We start from the raw sequence: 12,750 nt of genomic DNA on the forward strand, positions 1-12,750 counted from the left end.
GGAACACACCAAAGCCAAGGGCTTACGAGAGTCTTGTCCTAATAGCAGTTCTATGGGTCTGTTCCTAGCTGTGAGCCCACTGTGTTCGGCACTCTGCAAACACAGTAAGTGACAGCCTCCGTTATTAAAACCTAATACGCCAAATATAGACAATGGTGGTATAGGAGACAGAGGTGCAGATAACGTGGTCTCAGCAGGTCAGTGTAAGAGCTTGGGATGAACTGCTTTCTTCAGCGTAGCTTTTCCTCTCAGACATGAGTTGTACCACAAAATACACCCATAACTGCCAGCTTTTATCATCTGTTTGTCATGACCATATTACAAAGCTGCCAGGAAAAGTTCGTCGGGACTTAGCACCAAGTTCTGGTTACTTGTCACTGCACCAAGTGTTCCCTCCCTTAGCCCCTGGCTGATTTCAGATGCTGAAAGGAGAAGGAAAGCTTCAGGATTTAGTAAAAAAATCCAGTCTATTTAACAGCCAAAGCTACCAGCCACATGACACCTGAATCCCTGTGTCTGGGTGAGGATGTGTATCTGATGTAGGAGCGGGGATGCAGAGCCTCCCATCAGAGCAATTCAGAGAAGCAGCTGAGAGCATCAACAGTAGCAGTTGAGTTGGGGTCTGGTCTGTGGAGGTGAGCAACGTAAGTGTGATCAGGGTGCTTTACAGGCTGGGGACAAGGTCCCGCCTTATCTGTGTGTCATTCACATCCGATACAAAGCATTGATTGCATATGTGGAGGCAGGAGGTCCAGGGTCAGCTGTGAGATTTGCAACCAAAGCAGGTATTGTTTGGCAGGCAGGACTGTATTTGCCTTTGTCACAACTGTGTCACACTGCTGGAACATCGTTAAGATTAGTAGCATTCTATTTTAGAGGATGAGGTTAAATTTGCTGTAGTGGTTTTTGGGTTTTTTTTACATTTTGGGTGAGTTTTAGTCTGTTTCGCTCTGTTGCATCTCCCATGCTGCAACCTTTGCTCTCCTTCTCTGGCCCACTGATTTTGAATTAATCAGAAATGAAAAGTGAGTTCCAGAAAGGCAGGCAGAGAAACTCGGCTAAAAATCCCATGAGTTCAAGCAGGTTGAAGGGAAAGTAGTCTTAAATTAACAGAAAATTACCATTGGTTCTAACCATTAGCAACCAAAAGCAAGCACCACTATTTTACTATCGATTCTCAATAAATATATGCAATTAAGCCTACGTAGTATCTTCATACTCATCCTATAGCTGACTAATTGCTGGACTTGGGGAGTTACTAATTGTGTCAAGGGTCAGTTCAAACTATCATTTTCATAGATGCTCAAAAAACCTACAAAATTACTATCATACTAGTTTCTGCTGACATATCCTGCAAAAATAATAATCAACATTTAAACAAAACCCTGAAAATAATAACACTGTAGCTTTTAGTTTCTGGACCAAAGAAATACCATTTTGTAAAAAACTAGAAAGTGGTCATTTAAAACACAGAGCATTTTTCTTCTGTAGAAACGTAAAAAATATCCAACATTTAGAAGAAAATTAGTTTTTCATTACCATCTTTTAGGCCTGCCTATGTTATTTTGATGTATTTGGTGCAGCAAAATATGGTGGTCCATAGTAAACACAAAGATCTTTTCCTGAAGGAGCATTACATCTCTATTAAAACATGCATAACTCAACAGAATTTAACTGTTGAGCTCATCATTAACTCCCTGAAGAAAGAAAACAGGAGATTGCCCCTTTTTTCCACACCTATATGCTCTATTTCATATCTTGCACACTGTCCAGTTCTCTTAACCTTCCTTCTCTCCTCCCCAGTGTTGGGCATTGTATACACTATATACCTCTTATTCTCAGTGGCATAGAAAGAATGATGTTCTTGAATCAAACCTCTCCCAGGTATGAGGTGCACATAGGGTGCTAAACTCAAGCTTCTTTAACTGTCTCAATTATCAGGTCCTTGGGGACCTGATTCAGTAGTACCTAAACTGGAAACACCTACTGCTTAAACAACAAAATGGAGATCTGAAATATGTTCAAAGAGAGCTAAGGTAGGAGTCTCCATCATTCTAGAGATGATGAGACAAATGGGAAAACAATACAGGACATCTAATTCACAAACCAGCAAGACAACTCATCTTGCATAAGCCAGATTTACTTGCTTCTTTTATCTCTGTTCGGATGACCATACCACTGACACCTTGCTGAACTGAGTAATAACCAGGTCAGGAATTATAATCCCAGACATTATGAGGCAAAGGGTACATTTAGGGAGATGTGAATGCAGCAGCGGCGAAAGGAAATCTTTGAAGTTATTTGAGGGAATGTGAGGTGAATTTTCTGGCTGGTGGGGCAACTGGCATAGTGCCTGACACTGTCCCAACAGGTCTACTACAGGGAATGGGAAGGTTTTTGATGTGAGTTAATTGTACCGTGCATACTCGTTGGGAAAAGGCAGAAAAGGACAAAAGGAAAGATTTAAACAGAGGGAGTGGAATTGAGGGAGTCTGAAAAAAGTCCATCAGAGTCTTTTAAATGGACAGCCCACGGATTACCGACCTTCACATGAGGGCATCAGCTAATTCCTCTCTGTAATGTTTATGACATGCCCTTTCTATAATACCATGCAACACACCCTATCTTGTATCATGTTGCTTTTTGGCATAGTCTCACATTATCTCATTTATGACAAGATGCAGAGCCAAGCTGAGGAAAGGCCATACAACCTTTTCCATACTGATCCCTTCCTGCAGCTCTTTCCATGCCATTTAGGGGCAGTTTCCCAGTTCATCGGTGCTGGTCCAACAGGATGTCTGGGTTCAAGCAGGGGAAGCGGAGGGCATGGTATGAGAATAGTACCTGCAGCCAGGACAATGCCTACGGGTCATTGCCTGAAGCTCTCGGCACAGCAAGACAGACAAAACAGCTCAAGCATGTCCGGGGTAACTGTGATGGAAAAGCGGCTGCAGTATATAAATTACCTACTGGCCAGAGCTTAGTTTCTGATAAATGTGAGATAAAGGCACTAGTTGCAAGTCTAAGCCAGGGTCAGGCTGAGACAGTACGTACTGCATAAAGAGGAGGATCTACTGGTATCAGACAGCTCATTACTATGCGTGAGTATAGAGAGTGCAGCTGGGGTTTCTGAGAAACCCAAGAGAAACAGGCACTTGAACCCCCCCAGGTCCCCAAATCACATTAAACTTAGCATCTACCTACCTTAGATTCTTTTACAATTCCAACCCTAAGCACTCTTGAGCTAATGATCATTAAGAAACATTACTAATTTCTGGACTAATTTCTACCTCATATGCTTTGCTACCTCATTAAAGGCCATATAGTTACCTGGGGATGATAATGGCATCTTTTTAGCAGCATCTCTAAATCTTCACCTTTTTAAAATGTTTGTATTTTCATGTTTGCAAAAATCTGCAGTAGCAGCAGTTTTGTGTCAAGTAGTACAATTCTTAAGGGCTGCTCGAATATTCAACGGTTTTTGTTCCAGTTCTCACGGAACTGGCTAATCCATTCTAAACTGAAATAGCATGTGCAGAGGCACCTGAAACATCCCTTGTCTGGTCAGGTTGTGCAATGACTAAGAGTATTTCAGGCTGCAGCTCAGTATTTACTGCAAATATTAGAGATAGGGATGGATTTGCTGTAGGATTTTATAGGCAAATTGCAGTTGACTCAGGTCAGCTTCAGGAGCTGGGGAGTGAACAGTGGTGGAGGCTGTTTGTCCCTGAGCCAGGCCTATGCTGCCTCTGAGGGAAAAGGGAGGTGAAATCCCAGTTTCCTCCTGTCTCTTCTGAGACTGAGCTGTCTGGAACCACTGGTTTGGCATCAGACCCCTTCATACTCTGGTCAAGATTCTTCCCTGAAAGCACAAGCCTTTGCATGTTTCTTACTCAAAATGGAAAATTACTGCAAATTAACAAATGCTTTTCTTATACACACTTGTATACGCATGTCACATATGTTTATACCTATACATATTCAGTGAAGCACTCAAGTTCTGTTTGTAACCAAACACCAATGTGAGTTCAGATTTGCTGCCAAATCTTTACAGGGCTTTGACAGCGTTTTGAAATCTGCCATATAATGGGTATCATTTTAAAATGTGTATTTATAATCTGCTATGTAGATACTTAAATGAAATAGTGCCTTTCAACACCTGGCTATTACTAATAACTCAACTAGCACTTCCACAGTGCTTTTCATCTAGAAGCCTCAAAGCACTTTGCAAAGAGGAAAATACTGTTGTTTTCTTGCTGCAGACCTGGAAACTGAGATACAGAGAAATTCAATGACTTGTCAAGGTCACCTGACAAAGTGAGCAAAGAATAACCAGGGGGCACCCAGTCCTCTCAAACACTGGTTCACCCTCTGGTTCGCTCTCCTCAGTATGGGGTTGGGCAAAAATTTCCCATACAAAATAATTTTTCCAGGCTTATGCATTCTAGAGGGACTAAAACTTCTCAAATTTGCATAGATTGACAAACTGCCGACCTCCCTAGTTACTCTGAATGCAGACAGGAAAGAGTCTACATTATCAGCACCATACATCGAGTAGTTCTTTGTTCCTTAAGTAGCAGGAAGGGTTTAAGCACAGTTGTGTACAACTTAAAGAAATAGCTTGTTCTGTCTATGCTTACTGAATTCACTCTTCCTTCTTTTTACACTTGAAGTAGTAAAAACTCCAGGGTATTACTATAAACACTTTGCATAGGTTCTTCAGCCTGTATTGTGCTCAACAGCTACTGAAACGTTCACCCCTCAGAATTAATTTTCCTAGTAGCTCCCTAACTCCCTCTGGTGCCTGAAAAATTGACACCCTGGCATAGTTCTTCCTGAGCTTGTGGCATTTGTTGCTGAGACCCAGAGAAATTTTTGCAACACTGTTTGCCTTATTAGAAGCAGCATCTGAGGAATAGCTGTCAGCCAGCTGGGCTGTTTCAGAGGTCTCCTCTTCCCTTATCAGTTGACTTCATGCTGCCACTGGGCAGTAGCGAAGAGCCAAAAGTATGCGTGCCCCAAGGAAAGGCACAAATAGTATAAAACCATGGCAAGAAATCAGGCAAATGCAAGCTGTTCTTTCCTGATAACCCTGGAGGTTGAAAATTATTAGACTTAATTAAATGAAAAAAAAAACCCCAACAGTCTTGCATGTGTAGTTTGCCTTCGTGAAAGGTTACAATGTTTTGAAAGTTCATAGCATTTGACTGGGATCAGCTCAAGACTTGGCCAGCTGTACCAAGGAAGAGCAACACTTACTGTGTGTTCAAGCAGAAACCTGTGCCAAGTACAAACTGTTAGCTGTAAAAGGGAGGTGCTTTGCATTACAAATAATTATAGTTGGAAAAGGTGCTGTAGAGGAAATAGTAACTTTTTTTTTTTTTTTCCTGGAGATCATCTTCTGATGCTAATGGAAAAAAAGCAATAAGGAAAAAATACCATTCAGCTTGTAGTTTTAGGATTTTTTTTTAACTAAGAAAACAAATATTCCGTGTTTACTTCTGTCCACCTACTTTTGGCTCAGATATTCTGCTTTTTCTCTGTGTCTCAGGTTCTGAATGGGCTTTTATCGTGAGTTAAAAAACAGTTTATTTGTAAGGAAAATTCTATCGCAAAACATAGGAAGAAATAGTGACTTCTTTTTTTTTTCTCAGAGATCATCTTCTATGATCAAATTATCTATTGATCCAAAAGGTTTAGCAATGAAAAACCATTTGGGAATTTCTCTCTCTTTGGCACTTTGTTGTAGTTGTTCTTAAGCCACCCACGGATTTACACAGGATCACACATTCTATTTGGCACTGCTGCTAAGATTTCCAGGTACCCAGAATTCCCTGAAGGTGTTATTCAATTTGTAGGGTCTTGTTCCACAACTAACTGTGTTTGAATTGGCCACAAAATATGCAAGTTCTGATACGTATCCTCTGAGAAATATATCCCGTGACATTCTCCGCTGATATATCCTGCAGATCCTCAGCTCTCTCTCTTACCTTGATCTCAAATTCCTTCCTAAGCAATTATCATGAGTTTTCTTACATTTGTCTTCTTCACACTGGCCCACTAGTTTGCTGCGACTCCCAACCCTCCCACTCCTTTAAATTCCTCAGATCCTGTCTTTTTTTGTCTGTTATAGTTGTCTGTACTTCTACATCCCATTGAGAGGTTACAAACCTTTATTGAAGTCTCTTCTTCCATTCCCAAATTAGGGAAAACATCTTAAGTTGTTCCCCATGGGAAGTCCAAAGCTGACCTCAGTATAGAAAAGGTGGAGAAAATGAGCCTGCAGCAGCTTGACTGCCTCTTTTTCAAACCCATGCATACTCAAGTTTCTTCATATCACACTCATCCCACAGACTTCACAGGATTGTTCCACATTTACAGGCCCAACTGAGTGAGCTCTGCCAGCCACAGTCAGGGCAAACTGCTCCTCCCCTATTTACCACCCACCCACACCCACAGAACAACTTCACTACACGTGCACTGTGCGGGTAAGAGGAGAGAACAACGCTGACCAAAACACTGCCTTCCCCCTGAGAGAACAGGAGCACCTTGTTATTCAGTACAGCATGCACTTCCCCGCTGCGTACACCTGCTATACATAGCCACAAAACTTCAAACACGGATCTCTTGGCTTCTTGTTCATTTTCCACAATATCTAACTAGGTGATAATTTTGCTTGCCAGCCAGAAGGGAACAGACCAATTAGTGAAAGCGTGGATTTTCAGATTTCAAAGATGTTCTTGGGTTTAAATAAGTATTAGTCTCTACATTTCTAAATTGAGCAGAATCTTTTTTTCAATAGAAAATTTGAAATGGAGCAGTTCTGCTGCCAACCTCAGTATTTTAAGGCTCTCAGGAGTCAAAGTGTTTAAGCAAACCCTAATTTTAAATCACAGTTACAAAAAATATTTACTGAAGTACTGTGTTTCAGGGTTAATCTTACGAAATTCACAGACTTGGAGGTAAAACATAATTTTCACAGCTCTATGCTGTTTTCTCAGTTCTATTTTGATGCTCCTGGTAGCCTGCCTGGGTAGCAACAAGAAAACAGAAGCTGATAAATCAGAAATTGCAATCACTGCTCAGATGAGGGAAGCCTAAACAGAATTCTGAATTTGAGCGGGAAGAATGGTTTTCTTTTTCCTTTTGACTACAGCAGCAGCATGCATTCTTAGCAGTAAAATGCCAGCCATGTTTCAAAAAGTCACATGCAGCATTGCAATATGTAAAAAGAAGTCTCTGTCAAACATACTTAGGCCCAAAATTGGACCGAGATTAAAAATAAAACCCATCACTGCAGTGGTGGGAATTTCAAACCGGGGGTAAATCTTTGCAGGAGGCATATAGAAAAGATCTATAAACTCAGCTCCCATTAGTATCTCTGCAGCATCAGTCACAAAACCTCAACTATCCCCTCCAGGTAGAGTAAAGGAATTGGTAAATCTTGTGCAGAAGTAAATTATGTGTTTCAGATAATATTTGTTTTATAAAAAAGAAAGCAGAGTAAAGAGAAAGTTCTAAAAAAAAATCCATTATTCTAAGAAATAGGTTTGTTTTTCTCCCTGAATTGCTTTCTGGAAATGAGATTTGAGGGCCTCCTTTCTTCTAAAAGAGCCAGCTGAAGGTGGACTTCTACCCACATTATCCCAGGAAAGGGCCTCATTCTCAGAAATTGACAAGTAATTGCTCCAGTGCAGAAGAATGGCAAATCCCTCACCCCAGTTCGTCCTCCCTTAGAGCAACCCAGCCTCCTGAACTTGTTGAAATCTGGTCAACCAATCTCAAACCAATCTGTGGTGTAACATGAGCCCAAGGGATGTCTGGCCTTTCACAGCACAAAACACGAAAAATATTTCAGTAACTGTGCAAACATGTTTTAAGAAGGATGAGGATGAGAAGGAAACATCCTTCCTACAAAGTGGCAGCCTCTGACAGGAGTAGATGAGAGGAGACAACAGACTCTTGAGTCACCAAGGTGGAGCATGGTAAGGACCGTAAGTCAGAGACTGTGCAAGTTCCAAAAGGGAAACTGAGGTTTCTCGATTCAGAAATGTGCTCCTAGAATTAGAGACCCAAACTGTTTGTTTGGGAACAGACAACAGCATCATCTTTTGTTTTACAACACGCCCAGAGAGGGCATGCTCCCAGGAGGCAGAGGCAGGTACCACTTTCCCCTTTTAAAAAAAACAAGTCATTGTCCTGATGTAAATCCCCAGCATTGGGGGTCTCAGTGTTCTTGATCCTGGAGTGGGCATCTCAAGTGTGATCTCCAATAAGATGACAAAGCCCCAGAAGACCCTCCTCTGTGCATAGCTTTCCCCTAGACAGATCCATGCCCAATACATCGATCTCTGGAGCACTCTCGATGTGTTTCTGTCTCTATTTTTGGAGTCCAGACCTGGATGTGGCCATTCGTACCTTAGCTATCATTTTGCTGATGACATAAGGATATTTTTATTCTGTGCCTTGTTTATTTAAATGTCAACCCTTTAAATCAGAAGCATCCCTCACTGTGCATAAATCTGATAGAGCATCAAGGCGGATGGGAGAATACGAGCTCTAAGCACAGTAAAAATGGCAGTAAAACTATACATCCTGTGTACAAATGCATCCTTAATTGCTATTGTTAGAATACAATTTTCCATGAACTTTTTCTTTATTGCTATAGACTGGCTATAATATAAAAATCTCTTGACTGTTTAAATGACACGGCTAGGAAGATTTCTCCTACTGAGAACCAAGACAATTTAGAATACGGAACAGAATGGGATAAGATGAATATTCAGAAACTTACGGAGTCAACTTTCTGCACACAGATGAAATCATAAAAAAATGCCACTGCCTGCAGTATCAACGCCTAGTCATAACTGCACTATTTATAATGGGATATTAAGCTTTAGTTATGTTACTGTCTTAGGCTACATAAACTACCAGGAAAGGAGAGAATAAATAAGGTTCTTGCTGATTACTTAGTTGTAGCAAACAGGAGGCTTCACTACTCACAATTTTGCTCTGCAAGGAAATTCCCTGGTTGAGAAGTGGTGGGATGAGTTGAGGAGGAAACAGGATCCCAGCTAGCATTAATCAGTACGGCACCAGCAGGCCATTAATCAGTGTGGAATCAGTGGCATAAAGCCTCAGCCTTGGTAAACTCACAGACCTCTGCTGAAACGGGTAGGTCACACAGTGTGAACTGCTCTAACTCCACTGAGGTAAACTGCTTGTCACAACCTGTGGATTTGGGTCCTGTTGTTAGAACTCAGAAGAATAGATATAGGTCATGTTCTTGTTCATAGGGGCTAAAATCTGCCAGATTTTATGCTGCTAGGGGCTATCTGCTTCCCTGGAGAGACAGAAATGCATGTGAGCTTGAGCAGGTGAGATGGATAGGTGACCTTACAGTGCTGATCCAGAAGTTGACTCTTCACAAAGCCAAGTGCAGTTCTGGCAGTCACATCTACCTTGAGTGTACTGTTTAACAGATAAGGAGCTGAAAAACAGCATGTCCATTCTCAGTGTCTTGCAGTAATGCTTCCTAGCCCATAGTGACCTAGTGGAGAGAGGAACCAGGCTATCATCTGCAAGCTGGTTGAAGACCCGATATACACAAGTGCCGTCCATATAGGCATAGCCAAGGAAGGACAGTGGCTTGTCAGTGGGTCTTGTGGCCAACCCATGTGAGCAGGGTGGGCTCTGTGGCTGGCTAAGGTAAGAACCTAATAACTTGCCCTACAGCCACGATGCCAGTTAGCAAAAACTCGCTTGCTTCATTAAAGGAATTGCAAGCAACTGGTGGTTTTTTTTCCATTGCTATGAATAGTCTTATTATGGCTTTTATGGCTTTCAGAAACTGTAGTTCTGTCTTACCCATGTTTCTCACTGCAGGAATTTGGAATCTCATTATCTACTACACAGTTGTGGGCTGTGTGTTACTCCAGCTAATACAGTACAGGCAAACTACAGCAAAAGCTGTCAGTCTAGGAGTGAGACTACTTTCAGCTCCACCACCTATGCCTGCTGCAGGATGTTGGAAAGGCCTCTTCATTTCCCATTCCTTCACTGTCCTTTCAAATCCTTCTGCTGTCTTCTCTCTTTCACTTCCTTCTTGCACAGATGAGCCTGTAAGGTTAGAGGTCCTCACAACCTCGACTGGGAGGAATATGTTGCCTCTCTCCTGCCACCCTGACCTTCCAATAGCTGCTTACAGGGAAATAACTGAAGTCAAACTGAGACCAGAAGTAAAATCAGACCTACAGCATGATAGAGGTATTGTTGCTCATGATGAATGCTTTTCTTTTACAAAGAGATTCAAAAGTTTTGTGGCTCTAGAGCCTGGCTGGGCATTTTCTGCCTGGAATCCTTGGCCTCACCACTCTCTCAGAACTGTTCATCAGGTGAACAAAGAGTAAGACATTCCCATCCAATAATTTTCTTGCGTTAGTACAGAATCACCAGAATCCACTTTTTCTTTTTAATATCCTTCCACTTTCAAAGCTGAGGATCCTTGCAGTAAATGAATATATTCAGCTACAGGTCCCACACAGGCATATAAATCATAGATAAGCTGAAACTGTTTTTAAAAACTGACTTTTTTTCCCCTAAGGCAATATTGTTATGTCCACCTTTTGATCTTTAATTGGATGTCAGAGTTAGCACATTGGTTAACTTGGTTCACTGTCCATTTAATACTGGTTTTACTGCTGATTAAGTAATTACACCATTTGACATAGGGAAGGACAGGCTGAGGAAGCTGGAGCAATTTGATGCTAAAACACATTGTACATCAAGATGTAGCATGTTGATTGTTACAAGGACATACTTACTGTGGTCCAACCGACCTGCTGACCCAGGTCTGTAAAATACAGTGTAATGATGGAGGAAACAGCAAGGCTTTGAATGTTAACAGAATCCTTCAAATAGGGCCCATCTGTAATGACAAAAATGGAAGAGGAGACAGCATGAACAACAGACATCCTCTCAGATGCAAAAAGCAGGCTGCCCTGTTAATGGTCAAGGTGTAGGCCCAACTTGTATTCTGATTTATTTTGGTGGCTTGGTACTTATCCTTCAGGTTAGCAACTTAGAGCATTCCTGTGAGAGTTATTCTCCTCTCATTTTAAAAAAAGCATTAGGCTGACATGACACTGGGCAGCAATGCATAGCAATTGTTACGATGCTATCTCTGTTAATCTAGGCCATTAGAGACATGCCATGCAATCACACAGACAATTTCATAGAGCACTTTTTGTTCTGTCTTGCAAGACTAATGGGAAAGTCAATGTTACACAGTGTCTCCCTAACTGATATCTTTTGCTGAAGCATTTACATTCTCAGGCTATTTTACAATAGGTGGCACCATCATGACGGATGCAACTTCTTGGGCAAAGGCCCACAGTCCAAAATTTCTTTTTAAGCTGTCCGACCTGGGCAGACCAGGTGTATCTGAGCATTACGTTACTTTTGATGGTATTCTGAGGCATCTGTTTCCAGTCCTGGTAGACATAGAGAGTACAGGCAGAGAAATAAAATGGCAATGTCTGGTTCTCTTTCTTTAGTAGAAGCAGTGAGGTGGATAGTGGGAAATCCCAACAGACACTGGCATGGGGTGTTGCCATGGCTGCAACAATTCTCTTTTCCACTTTATGCATTGTGTCTCCCTTTCAATATATGTTTATTGACTGTTTATGTCAGTGAGGGTAATAAATTCCACCAGGTGCTGAGCCCTCAGTTTCTAGGGCTCTGCAACGCTACGTGTCCACGAACAAAATGCCACACAGCCTGTGGCAGCTTCATCTGCCACTGCTATGTCCACCAAGAACTGGTGTATTGACACAAAAAGAGGCTGCCTCCTGCAGCTAGTTGCACCTTCTGATGAATCTGTGAGCAAATATTAAAACCGATAATGCAATGAGTGAGTGAAGCGAGTGAATGGTTTTAAAATTGCCCTATCTTCATTATTTGATCCTATACTCTGTTCTGAAACATTTTTACTCAGTGGTTATGAATACCATTAAATTCCTTTGTTAATGAGAAAGCTAATAATTGTTATCAATTAATGAAAAAGCGCTAACACTTCACCCAATAACACGTATAGAGAGAGCAATACTGTTAGGAGGAGAACTTGGCAGAGGATTAGTAATACGTTACATGGCTGTATTCAACTATATGAATACTTACTGCGTTCTAGTTGTAGGCCAACACGGGAAGGGTACCACTGGGGACCTGTTCAAACCGCAAAGCATGGCTGTTCATTTCATGGTGAAGGATCTAAATTTCTCTTTCTGTTAGTATTCTTTTTAGCTGATGGCTACAAATGTGATATTTAAACAAAAATCTTCTCTTTCAGTCTCAGCTATACAAGGAGAATACAAGAGAGCTAGGAGGAGCACACAATACACACTTTAGAGCAGAAATCCCTTCTCCCTACTTGAATGTTGGAAGGGCCAATCTCAATGCTGGATGGTCCATCAGCACATGAAAAATGGGCATGAGCGTGCACCACTGGGAACTATAAAGAGGACCCTGTTTATTACTATATTTGCCAAAACTCCGTACTCAATTTGTCAGTCTTGCCTCTCCCTCCAAAATGATGCTTGTTCTACAGTCTGGTCCAAAAGGGTTGCTTTTTCCCGTTTAGGAATATAAAACCTGACTAGGGATGTGCAGCTAGCACTAGTTCTTAATCACGAATTAATCAGGCCAACAGAGACACAAAAAGCAGAGGCACCTGGGTAGCTAATATCGGGTTAC

At 41.6% G+C, this 12,750-nt stretch overlaps 1 protein-coding gene across 1 annotated transcript in view; it reads right to left on the bottom strand.

Moving 5' to 3' along the window:
- The window catches only part of TECRL (trans-2,3-enoyl-CoA reductase like), a 64,615-nt gene that overhangs the window by 15,546 nt on the left and 36,319 nt on the right, over positions 1 to 12,750 (bottom strand). Inside the window, exons 3-4 of the mRNA XM_009961325.2 lie at positions 12,178 to 12,222; positions 10,824 to 10,927 (exon numbers count right to left, since the gene is read on the bottom strand). Coding sequence (XP_009959627.1) covers positions 10,824 to 10,927; positions 12,178 to 12,222 — 149 coding nt within the window. The remainder of the gene's footprint in view (positions 1 to 10,823; positions 10,928 to 12,177; positions 12,223 to 12,750) is intronic.

The sequence above is a fragment of the Leptosomus discolor genome, chromosome 4 (genome assembly GCF_034619465.1).
Source record: "Leptosomus discolor isolate bLepDis1 chromosome 4, bLepDis1.hap2, whole genome shotgun sequence".
Lineage (NCBI taxonomy): Eukaryota > Metazoa > Chordata > Aves > Leptosomiformes > Leptosomidae > Leptosomus > Leptosomus discolor.